The sequence below is a fragment of the Trachypithecus francoisi genome, unplaced genomic scaffold, assembly GCF_009764315.1.
Source record: "Trachypithecus francoisi isolate TF-2019V2 unplaced genomic scaffold, Tfra_2.0 Lachesis_group5, whole genome shotgun sequence".
Taxonomy (NCBI): domain Eukaryota; kingdom Metazoa; phylum Chordata; class Mammalia; order Primates; family Cercopithecidae; genus Trachypithecus; species Trachypithecus francoisi.
The window spans coordinates 53,048,761-53,072,869 of record NW_022681470.1 but is presented as its reverse complement, the minus strand read 5'-3'; the positions used below and the strand labels follow the sequence as shown (position 1 = coordinate 53,072,869).

Below are 24,109 nucleotides of genomic sequence, written 5' to 3'. Positions count from 1 at the left end.
TATTTGTTGATATTGTCGCTAATAAACATTTTATTCTGTGTATTCAGATTGTTGATGAGTCAGTTGATATAGCAAGGTCATAATTGTGGAAGATATTTTCAGTATTTGTTAGCATTTGTGTTGACATGGTTGTGTGCTTATTGCATTAGGGGAAAAGAAGAAAACTATGAGATATATATGCCAGTCAGTTACATACATCTCTTTATCCAAAGGAAAAATAAAACTTAATATCTTCGCAGCAAACAAGAAACTACAATTTAGACCCAGGTATCTAGGCTAAACTCCCAATGAGAGAGACACAAGTTGCCTTCCTCCTTAATGTTCACATTTCAAAAAGATACCCCCAAGGCCCACAAGAAAAACATTCCTGGAATGCAAAACTGACTACAGGTTTATTTAACTTTTCAGAGATTTGCATCCATCTCACTGACAGAGAAAGGATTTCCAGTTACAAGTTTTTGACAGGGAAAGGATTTACAATTACAGGTTTTCTGAAGAAAATGCTCCAAGGAAAAGGAAGGGACTTTGGTCATCAGGGTAATTTTTTTTTTTTTTTTTGAGATTTGTATTTACTCTTATATCTTTTAGATTTTTCCCACGAAGAAAAAAGAAACTCAACACATCAACATATTTCCAAAGTATTCAAAGATAGAAAGACTAGAGGAAGTGGGATTGAAATCAGTAGTTTGAATGTTATAAAGCCATGGAAAATTCTTTGATCCACTTGTTACCACATTATGTTAAAGTTAGGATTTTAGAAACTTAAAAATTTTTAAATGTAGAAACTTTTTATTCTTTTATATTCTCGTGGGTTGAATCTCATGCCCATCCAAAAAAAAAAAAAAAAAAAAAGTTGTCCTGAGGTCCTAACTCTTACAGACGTGGTCTTTAGAGAAAGGCAGTCGACTTCAAAGGAAACTATAGGGTGGTTTCTAATTTGTGGCTCACTGACAGTTTTATTAAAAGTACAAATTTAGATACAGAGACAGACACACATTAAAGGAAGGCAATGTGAAGGGAAACAGAAGACAGTCCTCCATAAGCCAAGGAGAAAGGCCTGGAATCGATCTTTCATTTACAGTCCTCAGAAGGAACCAATCTTGACAACATCTTTATTTCAGACTTCTTGCCTCCACGACTGTAAGACAATACATTTATACTGTTTGAAATGCCCAGGCGATATTACTTTATTATGGCAGCCCTATCAAACAATGTTCCATGAATGATATGGTAAATCTTCCAATCAAGTGTTTTTTTTTTATTTAATCATGAATATTTACTGGTATGACAGCTAACACAGTATTTACTTTCCATATTTGTATTCTGGGTGCAAGAAGAGTTTTAGGATTAGAAAACTGATCTCTATTTCCAATATTTAAATAATCAGTAGCTTTTTCTATAGTTACTGTTGGCTAAGGGATACATGGGTTTTTATTCTTCCAAACAATTATGAATATTGTTTCCATCTATCTGTAAGTAGATGCCCTTGCACCTTCACAGGTGACACCTTCACCTTTAGAAACACAATTAAGATTTTATATCCCGGCTGGGTGTGGTGACTCATACCTGTAATCTCAGCACTTTGGGAGGTCAAAGCAGGTGGATGACTTGAGGTCAGGAGTTCGAGACCAGCATGGCCAACATGGTGAAATCCTGCCTCCACTAATAATAGAAAAATTAGCCAGGCGTGGTGGTGTGCACCTGTAGTCCCAGCTACTCAGGAGGCTGAGGCATGAGAATCGCTTGAACCCAGGAGGCAGAATTTTAGTGAGCCAAGATTGAGCTATTGCACTCCAGCCTGGGTGACAGAGACTCTGTCTCTAAATAAATAAATAAATAAATAAATCAGAAATAAACAACAACTTGGTTGCTGACACACTTTTTTTGCTACTAAGTGGTCTTCATTCATGTTTAAGAAGTGGTAGGATTTAGAGTGATAGGTGTGGAATGTTAAACTGTATTATTCCCAATTACTTTACTTTTGTGATGATTAAGCTTTGATCTTTTCCTTGTAAATCTTGCATTCTAATAAATATTAATATATGGTTTCCATTGGTATCAGAAATAATATTCTGTAAAGATTTACTGAACGTAACTATGTAATGAAGAATATCCACTGTAAGGAGATATAGGGGTGAAGATAAAATTATCCCTTTGCCCTCCAAAGGTTTGCTGAAACTCACAAAAGGCAGATTAATAGCAGAAGCAGCATGCAAATTTATTAGCACACATGCGGGAGAATCACCAAGTAATTGCCCCACCATGCAATGGGGTGCACATGGTTATATACTTTTTTCCTAGAAGAAAGGGAGATGAGAGGTATGAATGATTTGGGGGGGACACATAGTAAATGATCTTCAGGGAAATTCAGTAGACTTGAGGAACATATAATATGGCCTGGGACAAAATCTGTTGGGCCCACAGAGCAGACAATGGTTTGTGACAAAAGTCTGTTCAGATGTGTTGACAGACTTCAGTCTTGCTTCCTATGATGTGAGTTCAGTTAATGAAAACTCAAGGAAGAGACCAGAGTAATTGTTTTCTTCTTTGGCATGTCCAGACTTTAGGCCAATAAGGGAACTTCAGAGAACAACTTCATCCTGTGCTTTGGGACAGAAAGGATTGAGAGGAGGTTGTAGGGTGGTGGGGAGTCAGAGGGATCTTGAGAGACTTCTTATTCTGGTCAGCATGTCAAGGCACTATATTTTGGGGTATTAGTTTCTGAGCTCCAATAGGGAGAAAAAATTTCTCACTCATTATTATAGGGGCAGAGGCCCCTATAACAAAAAACAGATTAACAAGAGTGAAATATAACAAATGTATTGAACATAATAATATGTGACAGATATCTTCAGAAACAAAGACTAAAAGAAACAGGGAAATCTGTGTATTTATATGCCTAGGCGTGGACAGTTGTACAGCATGATGATTGGACAAAGTGGGTATCATGGTAATAAATTAGGGAGGTGACTTAGCAAGGCCTATTTTTCAGATCTTCTTGGCATCTCTTTGTCTTCAGATATGAGGACATTGCCCTCCTCTGAGTAGAGCGGGAACCCTCTGGAATGAGGATCTGATGACTTACTTTCAGTGGAAGGTCAGCTAAGTTTTATGGCCTACTTCAGGGAAGGAGGGGTGAGAGACGGTTAGAGAGTCCATCCTGCTGCTGCTGTTTTCTCACATGTCAAGCTGACATGTTTTGGAGTAGCATGTCCTGAATCCCATCATCACAACACCGTCTTTCAATAAGAAATGGAAAGAGCTAAAAACGTGGAAGGATAACTAGTTCATAACAACAATATGAAAAAGTATTGTGCAGTTCATTGATTATTCCTTGCTATCTTGAGGAACTCCCTTTTCCACTGTCTTCTGTGGTCCCTGTGTTTCCACTCAAGCCTCTTCTCAAGCCATCGTTACCTTTGTGACTTCAGAAATATACACTCCTTGCAGCCTATGTAATTTTTGTAGTCTACTACTTGCTTATGGAAGTTTGAGAAAGTTTGAAGATTTTCATGCCTATGAAAACTTACAAAGACTAAAGGTTTTTCAGACTATATTTGTCTTTCTGTGCCTGACTTATTTTTCTTAACATAATGACTATTATGTTAAGAGAAACGATCCACGTTGCTGCAAATCACACGATCTCATTATTTTTGCAGATCCATAATATTCTGTTGTGTATACATATCACGTTTTCTTTAGCCAGTCATCTGTTGATAAACACTTAGGTTAATTCCATATCTTGGCTGTTCTAAATGATGCTGTTATAAACATGGAATTGTAGATACCTCTCTGAAATGCTAATTTTCTTTCTTTTGGATGTATACCCAGCAATGGGATTGCTGGATCATGTGGCAGTTCTATTACTTTTTTGAAGAATCTTCATATTGCTGTCCATAATTGGTGCACTACTCTGCATTCTTATAACCAACAATCATAAGCGTTCCCATTTCTCTGCATCCTTGCCAACATTTGTTATGTTTTGTCTTTTTGATATTTTGATAATAGGCATTCTAACTGGGGTGAGATGAGGTCTCACTGTGGCCTTGATTTACATTTCCCTCATGATTAGTAATGTTGAGTGTTTTGTTGTTTTGGGGAGAAATGAGCAGGTTACCTTCTATTCTGCCATCTTGGTAATAGTATTTGTGCCCATTTTCTTTTTCATCTGACCTTTCTTTTATTGTTTGTTCACTTTTTTGCTGATTTTTTTTTATGTTATCCTTGTCTTGGATATTCACATCACCACTACAGTTTTCTCAGTGATGCTTTCCGTGTTTGAATGTCATTGACACTTCTCCCAACAAAGTAGGTGTAACAAGTGTAACAGGCAACAGTAGAAGAGCTACATAGAGATGGAGAAGGCAAGGAGAAAAAGAAATGGAAAAGAAGAAAACAGCAATAGAATGAAAGGGAAATTTTTGTCTCATTTTCTTCCAAAGACTTATTTCTTTTCTCTTGTTTTGATGTATTTCACAAAGCCTATTATTAGTGTGTGTATTTGTGCACAATTTGCTTCAAGACTGCTTTCTTTATATTTGCTTTTGAGTGATCACCATTCCCAAATGATGATCATAATCACAATATACAATCATGTGATAATTACACCCGATGTAAGAAGCAAAATAATGAAAATCTGAGATGACTAGGTGGTATAATAAAAATAAATACTTGGTCTTTGTCCCTGGTTTCTGACTCAGACCTTCAAAACTCCTTGTAATTTTCTGTGTGATAGGAATGTTTTTTTGTTATTCATACTTTTCAACCATACTAGATGCTATGGCAACAAAGGGACTTATGGAGGGGCACCTCTATAAGCTGGGGTGGGCACCAGAAAAAGGAAGCTCTGATTAAAAGGTTGAAACTTTTAGCCTTTACCCTCAACTCTAGGGAGGGGAGAAGGGCTAGGGGCTGAGTTTCATCACATGACTAAAGATTTAGTTAATCTTCCCTACATAATGAAGCCTGAATAAAAACTGAAAAATGAGGCTTGGATTGCTTCCCAGTTGGTGAACATGTTGACATCCTGAGAGAATGGGGCACCCCAACACCACAGTCATGGAAGTTCCTGTGTTTGGGAGACCCTTTAAGACTTTCCCCCACATACTTTTTCATCTACTATTCATTTGTATTCTTCAAATAATATGTATAGTGCTTTTGTTGCTCTGTGATTTATTTCAGCTAATTATTGAATCTGAGGGTTTTTGGGAAGCCCTATATATGTAACTGGCTGAGTAGGAATACAGTTGGCTTGAGGGCACCTAGGCCTTATGGTTTAAATTGGGCACAGTCTTCTGGGACTGAGCACCTTAACTTGTGGAGTCTTTGCCAACTCCGGGTAGTTAGTGTCACAATAGAACTCAATTGTAGGATGCACACTTGATACCAGAAAATTGGTGTCAGAATGCAGTAAGTTATATATTATTTTTGTAGTCAATGGTAGAACAAAATGATAAGAATTTCTACCAGTGATTGGAGATATCTGCTGGGAGAAATACGATAAAAATGTCATTTTTTTCAATATATTTTCACTATAGAATAGCAAGAAGGTAAAATTTACACATTCTCAATTTAAACTCAAGTGAATAAATATTTCCTGAGCACATACTATGAGCCAAATGCCTTGCTGAATGCTAGGCATTGCAACATTGAAGAAACCACATCGAATTTATAATATGATGGGTGACACAAATATATGAAAACAAACAAAAGCACATCGTCTTACTAAGTTGTTCTGTCCAGACAACTTAAGTTACATTTTATTCATAATCTAGATTCTGGAACAGCTGAGTGGGAGTTTGCTGCTACCTGTTAACACTGAGTTTGATTCATTAAGAAAGATTCTTATCTTGTTTTTAAGAAAACATTTGCCTTGTCTCTATATTCACCCAAAAAGAATTTGAAAAGAATACTAATCAATCTCTGTTTCTTTAAATGAGGAAAAACATTGCCCTACCTATTCTAGAAAAGTTATAAGTACAATTTATATGGATAACAATTTTAATGTACAAATGTGTCTATTAATAATATTTATAGGATTGTGATTTTGCATAATAAGCCTAAAGTCTTCACATTATACCACGAAGACAGTGCAGTGCATAGCCAGGGAGGACATTCACTTCAAATTCAATGAAATTAGCTCCCAATGGAAGAATGCCACACAGCTTCTGTATATGTGTCTATTGTGAAGAGGAAAATGTACAGCAAATTGTTAAAACCATTAAAATCAAAATATTAAATGCAGAAAAATAATGAATTTATGTAGCTAAGTTAATAAATTATTTGAATGTGGTAATCTTACAAAGTTAATTATTTTATGAAATAAATAACATAATACAGTAGTTAACTTTATTATTCTTAGGAAGTCCAACAATTGTCTTTTCATAAACTTATACACACACATACACACACAAACACATCTACAGAGAGAGAGAGAGATTGCAGAATTTATTTAACTTCTTGATAAATGAAAGAAACAAAAAAGCTTGTAAGTTACAAAAAAGAAAGTATCATCTAGGATGACCAAGATTACATTTGGGTGTGCTTTCTTTTCGAGATGTTAAAATAGTATCACATTAGACAAAGACATTAAATCAACGATTTTCCTACTTATTACTTCTCCCTCTACATTAAGAAGTATGTCCATCACTATTTGATTCTGTTTTGCTGGTCTGCAAGGCACTACTCGTTTTTGAATTCACAATCAAAGAAAGTACAGTACATTTATTCAGCCTTCCATTTGAAGGTACAGAGAACTGCAGCAGGAACCCTTGACTTCACAGACCAAGTTGAATAAAAGAACATTTCAAAACATTAAAACCAACAGAGTACCAGATTTATTATACTGGGAAAATGAACACTTGTTTTGAGTTTATTTTAAATATCTTTCTTGTTGCTATAACCTGTAGAAGAATTACTTGACAGATTCTGTGCTGAATGCTGTCATTATATTTAGCTTGAACTAATTGGATACAGGCTCAGAAAATGTTCAAATAATTAATTTACTATTTTCGGTGCATAAATTTCTCCACAAGGTGTAGAATTTGCATTATTTGTATTTAAAGTCCTTCCAAATTCCTTCCAGTAATATATTAGGAATCTAAAATTATAGTCTCCATATACTTATTCATATTTGTAATATATTCATTATCATAATCAAACTCAGTTTAATTGAATATGGACATATTTAAATTACTGTTAACTCTTTTTGGAAAAAAGTTTATTCTTGGCATCTTTGACTATTATTTCATTTTTTATAATTTCTATAGCTATCATATTTTCTTATTTATTTATGTAATATTTTTAAACTTAATTCTTGGGGCTTCAAACTGTCAAATCATAAAGTTATCAAATCATAAAATTAAACTTAGGACAGTTTAACTTTAATACATCAAACAGATAATAGTATATTTATATATAATTTCATTCTTTAGTTTGAAAATAATTTTGATCTGTGGGACCCATTACTGAATGCAATTCATCATGTGCTCCTGTGATTATAACAAGTCATCACATACTCATGTGATTATAACTGATTTAAGTAATATATTAGAAGTGTAACATATGGAACTGTTTTGGTATATCAAAACAACAAAATAGTCTAGACTCAGCAATGGCTCATTCATATGCACTCCTGTTAATCTTTCAAAGTCATGATATAATTTACATTGACAGCCCTCCATGTCATAAAACATACGCAAAAGATGTACGCATCCTTTGTTTACTTTCTAAGGACTCAGATATTTAAATATTATCTTTAAATTTATAGCCTCCCTAACTTAAAACTGATCTCCAAAAGATGTATGCATCCTTTGTTTACTTTCTAAGGACTCAGATATTTAAATATTATCTTTAAATGTATAGCCTCCCTAACTTAAAACTGATCTCTTGAATTATGATTTTTATGCTCAAAAAAAAAGACTTCCTAACTTAACGCTCATCTCTTGAATGACGGTTTTTATGCTCAATAAAAATATTCTTTTTAAATGTTTTTGCCTTACTCAAAATGTAGCTTTTGCACTTATGCTCTAGTTAAAATGAGTGGAATATCCTGCTTAATTCTTGTATGAAGACTATTTTCTAACCTTTTCTGTTCCAAAATTTTACCCAATGGGGATTGCCAAGTGTTTCTGTAGACATTTTGAGTGGTTCAAATTCTCCATCTCTTTCTTTGCATTTAACAATTTTTTTTATTTTTGGTTTTCAGTTTTTCCCTTATTATGAATATTACTGTTGACTTTGCCTGTTTTTGTTATTTTTAGATTTACAGTTGTATCTTAAGAGTTACAATTTTTGAACAACAATAAATCATACAGAACTTACCTTTATTTGTGCTTTTAAGTATTATAGGTACTTATAGCTTGTTTTATAGTTTATAAAAGCACAAGAAAGAACACTGGTTTTAACTTCTCCAAATTATCATTTTAAAAAGTACCAATGTTTTGTTCTTTTATTTTATATTTTTATTTTTAATTGACAAATAATTATTAATTGGGTACAGTGTGACATTTATATATACACACACACACACACACACACACATATATATTTACAACATGGTATGATTAGATTAATTAACAAATCCAGGACCTCACATAGTTACTACTTTTGTAGTGAAAAGATTTAAAATCAACTCTTTAAGCAATTTTAGAATATACAATACATTATTATTTATTGAAGTTAGCATTTTTTTTTTTTTTTGCAATAGATCACTAAGCTTTTTCCTCTTAACTGAAACATTGCACTCTTGATCCACATCCCCTTATGCCCTTCCACCAGTCTCTGGTAACCATCATTCTACTCTCTACTATGAATTCAACTTTATGACATAATTATTTTCTTTTTTTAGGCAAAATAGTATTCCACTGTGTATATATACCACATTTTCTTTATCCATTAATCTGATGATGGACACTAGATTGCTTCCATATCTTAGCTATTGTGAATAAGGCTGCCATGAACATGGGAGTGCAGACATCTCTTCAACATACTTTTTCAATTTATTTGAATATATACCCAGAAGTGAGATTACTGTACTGCATGTCTATTTTTAGTTTTCTGAGGAAACTCCATACTATTTTTCATAATGGCTGTCTTGGCAGGGCACAGTAGCTTAAGCCTGTAATCCCAGCACTTTTGAGAGGCCGAGGCGGGCGGATCACGAGGTCAGGAGATCAAGACATCCTGGCCAACATGTTGAAACCCTGTCTCTACTGAAAATACAAAAATTATCTGGGTGTGGCAGCGTGTGTCTGTAATCCCAGCTACTCCGGAGGCTGAGACAGGAGAATCGCTTGAACCAGGGAGTCCGCGGTTGCAATGAGCTGAGATCGCGCCACTGCACTCTAGCCTGGCGACAGAGCGAGATTCGGTCTCAAAAAACAAAAAGCAAAACATAATGGCTGACTTAATTTACATTCCCACCAACAGTGCAAAACGTTCTCTTTGCTCCACTCCACTGGCTAACACTTACATTTTGTCTTTTTGATAGTAGCCATTCTAACAGGTATGAGGTGATATCTTATTGTAGTTTTAATTTGCATTTCCCTGATGATCAGTGATGTTGATCAGCTTTTCCTATACGTGTTGGCTGGTTGTTTACGTCCTTTTGAGAAGTGTTTCTGTAGGTCCTTTGTCTTTTTTGTGACTCGGTTATTTGTTTTATTGCTGTTGAGTTGTTTGAGACCTTACATATTTTGGATATTAGCCCCTTATCAAATGTATTATTTGCAGATATTTTCTCCTACTCTATAGGATGTCTGTTCATTCCATTAATTTTTTTTGATTGTGCAGAAGCCTTTTAGTTTGATATAATCCCAAGTGTTTGTATATGTTCTTGCTGCCTGTGTGCTTTTGGGTTGCTAGACAATAAATTATTGCCCAGAGCAACGTTATGGAATACTTCCTCTGTGTTTTCTTCTAATAGTTTGAGAATTTCTGGCCTTACATTTAAGTCTTTGAGTTGATCTTTGTATATAGCATGAGATAAGGGTCCAATTTCATGCCTTTGCTTGCGGATATCCAGTTTTCCCAGCACAGTTTAGTGAAGAGATGATCTTTTCTCCATGGTGTTGCCGTGGCATCTTTGTTAAAAAAAATCAATTAACCATTAATTCATGGGTTTATTTCTGGGCTCTTTATCCTGTTCTATTGGTCAATCTTCCTGTCTGCTTTTATGCCAGTGCCATTCTAGTTGGATTACTATAGCTTTGTAATAGATTTTGAAGTCAGATACTGTGATGTCTCCAGCTTTGCTTTTTGTTTTGTTTCGTTTTTTCTCTCAAGATTGCTTTGGCTGTTTGAGGTCTTTTGTGATTCGATTCAAATTTTAGGACTGTTTTATCTAAATTCTGTGAAAAATGACGTTGATTTATGGATATTTTAACAATATTGTTTCTTCCAGTGTATGACTACAATATCACTTTAGATTTATTTGTGTCTTCCATAATTTCTTTTATTAGTGTTTAATAATTTACAGTATAAAGATCTTTTACCTCCTTGATTACATTTTTTCCTAAGTACTTTTTTTTTATGCTATTGTGAATGGGACTGATTCATTAATTATTTTTTCAGGTCATTTGTTTTTAGGGTAAAGAAACACTGTTGACTTTTATGTATTGATTTTGTACCCTGCACATTTGCTGAATTTGTTTATCACTTCTAACAGCTTTTTGGTGGAGTAAAGTTTTCATATATTATAAGTTCATGACATTGGCAGAGACAATTTTACTTCTTCCTTTTTTATTTAGATGCCTTTTACTTCTTTTTCTTGTCTAATTGCTCTGGCCAGAACTTCTAATACTGTGTTGAGCAAAAGATGTTTGAATGGGCAGTGTTGGCTTGCCCCGATCTTAGAAGAAAAGCTTTTCACTTTCTACCACTGAGTGTAATGTTAGATGTGAACTTTTTATACATGGCCTGTATTATGTTGAGGTACATTTCTTCCATGTCTTATTTATTGAGAGTTTTCCATCATAAAAGGATGTTGAATTTTGTCAAGTGCTTTTTATACATGACTTTCCAATATTTGGTTTTTAAGTGTGCCCTCAGTAAAAGTATATATCCCTGTAAAATTAGAAAGTTTTGTTAATTATTTTTGTATGCTAAGAACGTAGTTCAGTGCCTGATTCATAAAAGTAAATTGAGAAACATTTGTTGGTTGTATTACTTAAAATTGTCTCCTAAGCCATGGAATATTTTGCAGTCAATTAGAAATGTTCTATTTTTTAAGACACATTTAAAGTATATATTTAAATTACTTGCTATGTTATTTTCTGATATAATTACTATTCACCCAAGTACTTTTAAGCAGAATTTGAGTTAGTAAATCTCTAGACTCATTTCTAAATATTTTATCTTCCAAAGTGTAAAATAAGAGCCTTTTAATGGAAGTAATGAATGGAAACTAGTGAAGTGAAAATTCTGGCCAGTTACTGCCATGACTTACAATATCTGATTTTCCTAATTTAAAATAAGTCAGAAATGCAGATTTTTATATTAAATGTTAAATGTTGGAACTTACTAAACTTCAATAAATTTAGCCAGTCCAAATGAAACTCCTCTGTAGTTGAGATTTGGACTAATTGCTGCCAGTTCGTAACTTCTAGCCATATGTTGTTTTTTTGAGACACAGAGAGGTAAGTTAATGATAGTGTCACAAAAATCTAACTGGATAGGAAAGACTAAGTATTAATCATCCCAAATTCTTATTTTTCATATGTAAAGTCAGCATGATAAAGTGCAATTCATAAAATTAATCCAAATTCATCATTGTCCAGAACTAAAAGAGAAAATAATTGTGTAATGTATTCTTATCAGGATGGAATCAGATGCTTGGAACCTTACTTTTTTAAGGTTTTGAAAATAGTGTCATAAAAATCTTCTTTTTTTTCTCTGTAATGGAAGTTAATAACAAAAGGACAGGAAATCATACATGCAAAGTGATTCTCACAAGCAGAAGGGCAGCATCACTGTGTTTGTATGAAAGGATTTCATAGGGTGGGTAGCATGATACGTATTTTGAAGGATGAAGAGGACCTGCAGAGATGGTTTTGAAACAGAATTTTGACCTACAGAGATTATTTTGATATCTCTTATATGAGATTGTTACCCACAGTGAGTTGGAACCCAAATATGAGGAAGACATTTTCAGTATTTAACTAGCCAATCATCTGACTGATAGTCTGTGCTGGGAAGTACTGAAAAGTTATCCTGGAAAGCAGTTTGGGAGCTAAAGCTTAGAATGCCCTGAATGCTGAGTCTTTGGAGTTTTTGATGCAGTGAATGTGGAGTCATGGTAAGTTTTTAAATGAGGACATGGAGGAGGTGACATCGTCAGACCTATACTTTTATGAAATTGATGTGAAATTTTTATGTTTATCTGAAAAGAGACATTATGGGGAAAAGGGAAAGAGTAAGTTATTTCAATAAATCAGACATGAGATAATAAAGGCCTGGTCTAGGACTGTCAGGGTGAATATACTGATTAAAACTAAAGAGAGAATTCTGGGAAATAATTGACCTTAGTGAGATAGATGATATATTTATTTAAATATATTAAAATTATAGTACATAAGTAAAAAAAAAGTGGTGATATACAAATGAAGCTCAGGAACAGGATGAAATATATATATATATACACACACACACACCCCTATACATATACATACACACACACACATATATATATATGCATACATAGATATATTCAAAGGTTGTACACATAAATGTGTAATTGTAAAGCCTTAAGAAATACAAGGCTTAGAGAGCCACAAGGAAGGTAAAAAGAGCCACAAGGAAAGTGAGTTTAACTAAGGACTTTATCCTGAGGTTCATAAAGGAGAGTCTAGAAAGAAGACAAATCAGAGAAAATGAGCGAGAGGTCCAAGAGTATTCTGGAAACTGAGATAGAGTGATGTGAAAAGACAAAGCTCCAGAATTAGAATGCAGGTTGTCGAACACTGTAAGAAAGTTCAAGTAGGATGAATGCTGACAAAAACCACTAGATTTAGGAATTACATTATGATTGAGTCCAGAGGAAAGAATGAAGGAATGTAAAAGAATTATAATTGAGAAAGTAGGAGATGGAAACCAGTAATTTGTGCCAATAAAATTCTTGAATTTTTAACCTACCACACTGTTCTGTTAAATCCAATAATTTTATCATCTCATTCCATATGGTATTGATGGACACAGATGAAAGGAAACAAAATTTCTGCCAGAAACATATTTCTTCTTCCAAGAAAGGCACATGTTCATGATAATAAAACAAATGGAAAAGTAGGTAAGACCAAACATTTAAAGGTGTCTGAAACATTTATTGATTTAAATGTCAGTGGAATTCTTTTAGATATTTATATAAATATTTGCTAGGAAAAAATATCATCAGTAAAACTTCAATTGAATTCAGAATTCTACTAGGAAAGAAATATGATAAGTTTAAAAAAAAGGAATCATAGTGTATGTTTATAGTAGCCACAATAGTGGAAGCATTTTGTAAAATCCAGTAACTGAACACAGTAAAGTAAAAAAGCTTTGCATATTGTGAACATTACATTCTTTATATTCTCAAACCTCCGTTAAAGAACCAAAGTGAGAAGAGAGAGGTATTGAGTGAACCTCAAATGTTTGTTTCTTGCTTCCAGTATATGAATGTTCTAAGCATTAAATTATACAATAAATTGTCTCTTGATGTAGGCTGCTAACATAAGTAGAAAAAAATTATTTATTTTTCCAATCAAATGTCACTAACTGTGTGCCAGGCATTGTTTTAGGCATTGTATAAGTAGCAGAAAGCAAACTCAAGGTGTCTGCCCTCTTGATACATAGGATCTAGCTGAGATAGATTATTAATAAATTAAAAACATAAACAAGATGTAATAGGTTTCAAAAAAGCTATGAAAGTAATAACAAGTTATATTCAAGAGTAACTGCAGAAAGACATGTTTTAAATAAGGTGATAAGGAAATACCTCTTTGGGGAAGTAATATTTGAGCTATAATGATAACACCAGCCTAGTCCAGTAAAAACCTGGGAATTAGCATTATAGGAAGAATAAAAAAATACAAAGTTCTTTAGGTAATATATAGTTTAGCATATTCAAACAACTGATAATAAAAAATAGCTTTTAAAGTGCTTACTATATACAGTACTTTTAGAGGTTTTATTATGTTTATTTTTTGTAATCACAGTGGGATGTAGATGTCAGTATGAATCCCAATGCACCGTTATAAAACTGAGCAACAGAAAGCTTAAGTAACTTGCAAAAGATCATACAACTAGTAGGCGGAAAAACTTGACTGAAACTATTGTATGTATTTTCAGAATCCAAGCTCCAAACGATTGTATGTTATATTGCCTGTGTGATCGATATTTTTGGCAGGTAGACTTGTCCACTGGCGTCAAAACCCAAGTCCAAATCAACTTGTGATCTGATCTTCCTCCACACTTTCTATTTTACAGAAGTTGCCATCATCTGCCTCATTATCTAGAGACCTGTGTATCATCCTCATTTTCTCTCTACTTTAGTTCCGAATTCAATCATCATATCCTCTTAAAATTTAATGTCTAAATGCATTCTGAATAAGACCTGTTTCTGCAAATATCACAGTAGAATGTACATTCATCTTTCACTAGCATTGCTGTCTTAACACTGTAGTTTATCTTGCTCAGTTTTCCCATGCCACCTCCTCATTCACAAGCCATTTTCCATATTGTCATCAAAGTGAGCATCCTAAAAACATGATCAGGTCACTCCTCCTCTTAAAAACATTTAGTTTTTCCCCATTGCCCTTAAGATGAAATTCAAAATACTTAACATGGTTTCAAAGTAGGGTAACCATGTGTTTTGTTATTTCTTAGACAGTCTCAATTTATATCATTATTTTTTAGTATAATTCTTAATTGCATCCCCACTATTCTAAAACATATCCTGGTACTTTAAGACCTAGTCCAAAGTTGTTGCTCCAGTCTCATTTCTGACCTCTCCATTCAACCCATACACTTAAACTCTATGGTATATTCATATTGGATTGTTTGTAGTTCCTGAAGTCTCTCAAGCTTTTTTTTTTTTTTTTACTTCCATTAGAACATGCTGGGCATTCTGCCTATAGCTTTCTGCTTATCACTCACTCTTCCCAAATTTACTGGCTAATTTCTGCTCAGTTTTAGGTCTCAACTTAGACATCCCTCTAATTCAGCTCTCTGGCTTTTCTACCAAAATAATAAGCTAGGTATCCTTCCTAAGTATGTACTACTGCCTAATTATTACATATATTCACCTGAGTATTTTTGCCTATTTTGCTATTGGTACCATTCACAGCAGTGTAAGTTCTTGCAGACACGAAAAATATCTCCGTTTGTTTAACTAGCTCCTGGCCCATATTCAACATATAATACTTCTATTAACTGGTAAGATTCTTTTAGTTCTATATAGGAGCTCTGTATTCCTAGCACTGAGGATGATTGATGCCCTACACAAAGTACATTCTCAACACATATTTATTAAGTGACTACTTTAATGCACAAATGAATACATTGGTGTTTGGGGCCTTTAATAGTGAATGGAACTAATTTTAATTAGCGTTGCTGTTTAAGGTGATATCAATAGGATTCAGATGTGTGGAGATGGGAAGAGTTCATTTCCCACAGGATAAGCACTGTAGGTTACAAAACTGTTCTGTATTTGAAAATATAGTGTGTGAAATGGTAATGTAATTGAACCGAGGAATGTTTGTTTGTTTGCTTGCTCGTTTTGAAGAGTAAACATAGCATCATATTCTCAGGGGTTCCAGCACTTTATTCTGGCTACTCCCTTTAACCTGAGTTTAACATATCATGGCTTGGTTTTCTCCAGGATACTTCTTACACATCGAGAACTAGATTTGCCCTCAAATTCACAGGAAAACCTACCTATCTCACAATAAGAACAGCTAATTCCAGTCATCTCCAAGCCACTCACATGAGCTGTTCAAGTTAAGCACTCTTAACACCTAGGTTTGTAAATCAGAGAATATATTATGATTTCATAAACATAGACAAAAATGTGGAACCACTTTCCTATCCTTTGCCTTACCTTCTCCCTATATCTCAAGTGAAGATGCTCTTATAGCGATAGTCATCTCAACTAGATGGGCACTATAGATGCATGTGAGATGGAAGGCTTCCCTTCCATGAGAACTCACAAATTTGTTACATTAGAAACAGGAGCTTGCTTCTGTTGCCTCAAGAAGTGAAGGTTGATTTCTTATTTTCTCAGCTGTGTAAGTATTCCTAGTAAAGGGAATTTGTCAACAAAAGAAACTAGAATTTTTTAGGTTGCCATTTGTTAAATAGAAGCTTAACTTACATTCTCAAGAAACTCTTCAAAACTTAAACAGATTTGACATTTGCTCTCATACCTTCATTTATTAAAGGAAAAAAATTGCAACAGAATTTTTAAAAAGAAACCATCATACATCATAACACCCCCCAACTCATAAGCCTTCAAAAATACATAAACAATTTAGATGTGTGCGTGTGTGTGTGTGTGTGTATGATATACAGAAGATTGATTGCAAACTGATATAGCAAATGCAATTTATCAGTTAGGTGGAGAAATGAAACTAAGATGATGAACAGCTAGAGACTCCTGGATGTACAAAGCCTGTTTTAGTCTGTTAGGGCTCCTAGAACAGAGTACTGTAGACTGGGTGGCTTACAGACTCCAGATGTTTATTTCTCAGTCTGGAGGCTGGGGATTCCACATTCAAGGTGCTGGGAGATTTGGTGTCTGGTGAGAGCCCATTTCCTAGTTCATAGATGGCACATGGTAGAAGGGGCAAAGAGTTTCTCTTTTTTAAAAGGGCATTAATTGCATTAATGAGGGTTCCACCTCCATGACCTAATCAACTCCCAAAGGCTTCACTTCCTAATACTATTACCTTGGGGATTGGAATTTCAATGTATGAATTTTGAGGGGACACAAACATTCAGACCATAACGGGTGCCTGTCTCCCTATTTTTTTGTTTTCACCCATGAGAATATTTAAAAGCAGGTCTTTGCAGAGTTATGGTACATTGTGTGACCTTAGGTTTTTTTTTTTTTTTAACATTTGATTCAATGATTTTTATTTGTTTCCATTATGATGTCTCTTCTTGTGTGAAGAGTAAATACGTGCTTAATGCACAAAAAATATTAACCCTTCTTTACTACTGGGTGTTTTAACTGAGAAAATGTGGTTGTGAAAATAAAAGGGCAATTTGAAAAATATAATTATCAGTGAAGTAATGACACATTTATAGCCAAGAACCATATGATAAGTTTTTTTTTACATATGTCAACACAATTTACTGAGGCAGAAATGAATGAAATATGGAATGCTCACAAATTTTTCTATCTCAAATTTCTGAACAGAAAGAACGGGAGAGAGGCTCTAACTTAGCCTTTATGTTTCGACTGCCTTTTGCTGCTGGGAGGGTGTTTAGCATCAGTATGTTGGACACTCTGCTATATCAGGTATACAATATTTCTTTTTTTTCTCTCTAAAATGGTGGTTGTTTTTGTTTTATTTAGATTTTATTTAAATGAATAGTACTTCTAGTGTTTCACATGCAGCTATTAACTTAAAATTGGCACCAGAAGTAATTCAGTATTTTATTTCATGTACATAATTGACATATATGCTCCTATGAAACATTTTGTAAGAAAAAATATTATTTTTTAAAGTGACCTATGGAAATTATTTCAGGCATTCTTTTGTGCCGGTGTTCTTCAATTTTAATATATGTAATACATTTTAGTACATTTTGCATGTTACTCCAAGCATATTACTGGATTTAAAAAAGTCATAGATAATTACCGACTTAAGACAAACAGCATTCCTTATGGTATACATTTTTTTCAGGTTTGAAATAAAATACCAAATTGATGTCAATAAACTGATAAACTAAGGACATTTTAAGAATCCACTGATTCTTGCCTATTTTAGAAAAATATGAAAAGACTACAACAACTAAAAACGATTGAGTTTGTTCCTGAATGCCAAGTTAACTTTTTTGTTTTATCATAGCTAAGAGGTTTGCAGCGATGTTTGTTCATACTAATACCATCTTTTTTGTCTCTGCCAGAAACTGAACAGCAGTACTATTTCATTTTCTCTGATTCAAGTAATCAATCTCTAAATATTTCCATTAAGAAGAAAGATATATTCGTAGAGTTTTAAATTATTTGATAACATTAATCTCAAATTAAGCATTTCAGCATTTTATTGTACCTATTCTTTTTGCTTATTTATGTACTGTCTTCTATAATTGCTTGACTGAACAAACTAATCCAAAGAGAGTTAAAGCTTTTCTGCAGACCTTTGAGCTAATTTTGCCTATGAGTATGCCTCTAGCAATGTCAGGAACCATCTGCTCATGTTAGATGACTGCTGGAGCAAACACAGCAAAGTAGAACAAATACACCCCTATTATCCCTAAAGTTTCCAGACATATTATCTGGGTACTACAGGAGGCCGGCCTCCCACTCCAAACACTGTTACCACACACACATACTTATGATCTCTCAAAGAGATTAAATTTCAGGGGATGGTTTATTTGAAGAGCAGTGTTGAAACTAAAGATTTTATATCAATAGGAGCCAAATGCTTGGGTGCAATTATGTACTAGTAGTTTTAAGATTTTTTTAGCCACAGTATCCTCTGTTTAAATAAAATCTTGTAACGAAATCTAATGAATAAGCTAAATAGAAGAAAAACTGTTCTAAAAACTGTTCTATAGAAATGGAAAGCAGTAGTTTTTTCTTTCTTTTTATTTTTGCCTCACGTTTATGTTATAAATAGAGATACAGGAAATTGCATGACTTTCTGAAACTTCTAAAGAAAGAGTGAACTAGAACTATATATATAAAAAACTATATATATATAAAATAACTATATATAAAACTATATATATAAATATATATATATATATTTTTTTTTTGACAGAGTCCAGTCTGTCGTCCTGTCTGGAGGGCAGTGGTGCGATCTCGGCTCACTGCAACCTCCACCTCCCATGTTCAAACAATTCTCTTGCCTCAGGCTCCCAAATAGCTGAGATTACAGGCGTGCACCATCACATCTGGCTAATTTTTGTATTTTTAATAGAGACGACTTTCACCATGTTGGTCAGGCTGGTCTTGAACCCCTGACCTCAGGTGATCCGCCAACCTTGGCCTCCCAAAGTGCTGAGATTACAGGCGTGAGCCACGGTGCTCAGCCTAAAGTCTTAAATGTTAACACAGTAAACATATTTTGCATTTCAATACATACCGGCATTTGTGTATGTGTGTGTGTGTATGTATGTATGTATGTAGGTATAACTGAACAACACTTACCCTTTCTGCTTGTAATTTGCTGTACTATTTTCTATCTTACTGAATATACTCTATTTCATTTTTTTTTAAATTGCTGGCATAATTCATAACTATTTTGTGACTTTTTTGAAAAACACTTAAGTAGAGGACTTCTGAATTAGTAAAATCCAGAGCATAATTTATCTTCAGTGGGACTTTTGATCTACTGTCAATGGTTCTTGAACGATTGGAAATTATTTTCAGTCACATTTTCTTTAATTGCTTACTAACAAAATGGTCCGTGTCTGTAAGGACTATTCTAGTTTTCAAACTTTCCAATAGTATAAGAGATGCACTCTCATCCCAGGGAAATGTGATGATTCTATTTATTTATTTCATTTTATTTATTTTTTTGTTTGTTTGTTTTTTTGAGACGGAGTCTCGCTCTGTCACCCAGGCTGGAGTGCAATGGCACGATCTTGGCTCACTGCAAGCTCTGCCTACCCGATTCACGCCATTCTCATGCCTCAGCCTCCCGAGTAGCTGGGACTACCGGCGCCTGCCACCACGCCCAGCTAATTTTTTGTATTTTTAGTGGAGACGAGGTTTCACCATGTTAGCCAGGATGGTCTCAATCTCCTGACCTTGTGATCCGCCTACCTCGGCCTCCCAAAGTACTGAGATTACAGGCGTGAGCTACTGCCTTTATTTTTTAAAGACTCAATTTTAGTCCTGGTGTGTTGGCTCACGCCAGTAATCTCAGCATTTTGGGGTGGCCAAGGCAGGCTATCATTGAGGTCGGGAGTTCTAGACCAGCCTGGCCAATATGGGAAATCTTGTCTCTACTAAAAATACAAAAATCAGCCAGGCTCCATGGCACATGCCTGTTGTCTCAGCTACCTGGGAGATTGAGACAGGAGAATCACTTGAACCTGGGAAGTGGAGGCTGCAGTGAGCCGAGATCATGCCACTGCACTCCAGCCTGGACGACATGGCAAGACTCTATCTCAAATAAATAAATAATAAATAAATAAATAAAAGGCCCTATCATGAATGTGGAAGGAGAATATGCAATAATAAATAATAAATATAGTTTAGAAATTTACTTCACTAGCTTAGAGTTTAATTCTAAAAACAAGACTGAAATTTTTCATTGAAAATTTATTTTAATTGTTCCAAGATTTTATGATAGTCACCATTTCGTTTGGAATTTTTGCTTTAAAAATTCTAAAAATGTTTTTATCATGCCTAATAACACACATAAAATATATGTATAGTTAGATATTTCTAGATAAAAATGATTTCCTATGTTTCCTTATGAACAGCTTGACTATACATGTCTATCTAGGATACAAACAAGATCGATTAAATTTACTTTTGTATGGAAGGTTAATAATGTGATATGAGAAATAATCTTTTAGAAGATGTTCACACTTCTAGCTGTTCTACACATATCATACACATTATATATAAATATACATTTATATATTGTTCGTTTGTTTATATTGCAGTCATTTGTGAAGGATTATATGATTTCTATCACGAGACTTCTGTTGGGACTGGACACTACACCAGGATCTGGGTTTCTTTGTTCTGTAAGTTAATAATCTCTGTGATAGAAGATTGTTGTGATAGAAGGTTTTGAAATCTATCTACCATGTACTTTGTTAATTCTTCCATGTCATGTGTTATTTTTTGTATTGTGAATGAATCCAGAGTTGCATTTGAGTTTTTTAAATTCCTTTACAAATTTCAGGGAAAACATATTATTTTTACTTAGTAATCATAATAAATAGTCATTTTGTGTAAAATGTTGAATGAATTTGGCTGGTTGAGGTGGCTCACACCTGTAATCCCAGCACTTTGGGAGGCTGAGGCAGGCGGATCACAAGGTCAGGAGATGGAGACCATCTTGACTAATACGGTGAAACCCCGTCTCTAGCAAAAATACAAAAAATTAGCTGGGTGTGGTGGTGGGCACCTGTAGTCCCAGCTACTCGGGAGGCTGAGAATGACGTGAACCTGGCGGGGGTGGAGCTTTCAGTGAGCCGAGATGGCTTCACTGCATTCCAGCCTGGGCAACAGAGCAAGACTCTGTCTCAAAAAAAAAAAAAAAAAAAAAGTTGAATGAATTTTTTTTTATTAACTGGCAATTTGAGACTGCCATGGGATACTATACTGTCCAGGAAAATGGTGATCATGCTGTTTAACTCCTTTGTTTTATAGATAAGTATACTTTGTCCAAGTATACTGAATGAAATGATTTGGTAACAGTTCAGATTTACAAGAAGAAAAGGGGGGCTACAATTTTTGTTTCCTGTCTTCTATCACTATGCTTATTCTACTATTCATCTTTCTCAATATGGGCATTATTAGAACACTGGGTGGAACAAGTCATTATGGTACTAGAGTGTCTTTTGCACTTTACATTTGGTAACATCAGCAGACCCTGTACATTAAATACCAGTGGCAGCCTCCAGTTATTGCAGCATGCAGAATAGTTTCCATATGCTTTACATTTCCCAGTCAATTACCAGTGCTCTATTGCCTACTGATATCAAACTAATATAATGTCATACTGCCCTAAATTGAGTACTTGGATTTCTTAAGTTTGGTGATGCATAATAAATAAATTTAATACATGGATAAGCATGAAATATTACTTGGAGATTTCCAAATACTAATAATTTCTGCCTTTAAGAAGTGAAAAACGCTTGAGCCAGGGATGTTGGTTGCGGCTGCAGTGAGCCATAATTGCACCGTTGCATTATAGCCTGGGTGACAGAGTGAGACCTTGACCCCTATAAAAATAGATAAATAAAGGAGTGAAAAGGTACCACTAGGTTTCTATTTCTGACACATTTAATATGTAAATAATTTCTGTGTATTACAGATGAAAATCACTGCGGAGGACTTATGGATCAGAACTTATGCCAGACTTTATCAGAAGTTGTGTTCTTCTACTGGAGATGTTCCCATTGGAATCTACAGGACTGAGTCTCAGAAACTTACTACATCTGAGGTTTGGACATAACAATATATTCTTGTTTTGATGTTTAATCTGATGAGTGCAATCATTCATAAGCTTATAAACTGATTTCTAAAAAATGCAATGAAAGTGAAAAAGAATGCTACCTGAATACATAGTGTTAAATCTCAGAAGCAAATTTTTTTCAACTATTTGTTTTACTCAACTATATCAGTATTCCAAAAAATATTGTTGGCTAAGTGGCTGTTCTAAGTCTATAGATGTTGGGCTTTAGATGACTTTTGTAGATCTAGGATTAGCTGTTTCCGGAAGATTATCAGGAAGCAAATTAACTATAAATAACCTTGAGGTTCTGACAAATAAGAAAAGTTCTCAGAGCAAGCAATCTGGATTTCTAATATATGCCCCTACTGCATATATTATCATTTTGAAGGAAGCAAAACAAAGACAATTTAGTAAGTGTTAAAATTATCATTTCTCAATCTGTAGATGGATGACCACTCTAAAGCCAAAAGAAAACTCTAAGAGTAGTGTCAGATCTTCCCAAAGTAAATCTCAGTAAATTTAACAGCAAACTTGATCCTGCTAGTATGGAAGGAGAATCTCTGATAAGTTCATGAAGCCGAAAACATATTTGCCTTTTGATTTGGTCACTTCATGTGGTTCATGTTGTTCAAAGTAGTTTTTATAGCCTTAGTATAATATCACCTTTTAGGTTAGACTCTTTTCTGAAATAAAGATTTTGGGTGAACTCATTCTATCAATATCTATAAAATTATTTAACGTAAATTATGGTTTGTATTCTCGACAATTTTTTTTCTTCAGACACTCCAAAGTTATTACAAATTAAAAAGAAATTTTGGTTAGCCATTTCTTTTTTGGTCTGATACAAAATTACCTCAGCTATGTGGCTCATTTCAGACACATGCATTTCAGTAATTTATATGATCATTAAACCACCTCGTGACAAAATTAACAAATCCCTATAGAAAAGAACTTTATAGAAAGCATAAGGATAATGGGGTAGATTCTCGTTGTTGCTGTCAAAATTCATAGTTTGACACTTATGTAAGTTACCCGCAGAAAATAGGCTAGTTTTTCTCAGGTGCTTCTTGGTGGTTTTACTGTAGCTTCCTTCAGGAGTGTTAAATGGAGCTTTGTGGCCAGGTACAGTGGCTCACGCCTGTAATCCCAGCACCTTCGGAGGCCTAGGCAGGTGGATCACAAGGTCAGGAGTTCAAGTTCAGCCTGGCCAATATGATGAAACCGCATATCTACTAAAAAAAATACAAAAATAAGTCGGATGTGGTGGTGCGCACCTGTAGTCCCAGCTACTCAAGAGGCTGAGGCAGAAGAATTGTTTGAACCTGGAAGGCAGAGGTTGCCGCGAGCCAAGATCGTGCCACTGCACTCCAGCCTGGGTGACAGAGCGAGACTTCGTCTCAAATATTAATAATAATAATTTTTTTTTTAAATGAAGTTTTGCTGCCATCTCTCCTGCTGAGTCTGAGTTTTTCTTTTCCTGTGGTGGTTGTTGTTCACATGGCAAAGAATGAGAGGAATCAAGACAAAATTAGGAATGATTGACTGGAAAAGCAAACCAGACAGTTAAATATGTAAGATGTTTGTCTAGATAGGCCTAAAAATTTAAGAATACTGGATTCAAAACAATATTATGTAATTAAAGATTAAGAGAAGATCAAGTGCTTTCATACCCAAGCAGTTAAGCACGATCATGATCTAGTCAGGCTGTTATAACAAAAAACCATGGACTGGGTGGCTTGTAAACAACGGAAATTTAACTCTCA

At 34.5% G+C, this 24,109-nt stretch overlaps 1 protein-coding gene across 2 annotated transcripts in view; it reads left to right on the top strand.

Moving 5' to 3' along the window:
* The window catches only part of KCNT2 (potassium sodium-activated channel subfamily T member 2), a 371,426-nt gene that overhangs the window by 313,036 nt on the left and 34,281 nt on the right, over positions 1–24,109 (top strand). For both annotated transcript variants that reach the window (XM_033196980.1, XM_033196979.1), the window contains exons 22-24: positions 17,393–17,494; positions 20,824–20,907; positions 22,206–22,334. In XM_033196980.1, coding sequence (XP_033052871.1) covers positions 17,393–17,494; positions 20,824–20,907; positions 22,206–22,334 — 315 coding nt within the window. The remainder of the gene's footprint in view (positions 1–17,392; positions 17,495–20,823; positions 20,908–22,205; positions 22,335–24,109) is intronic.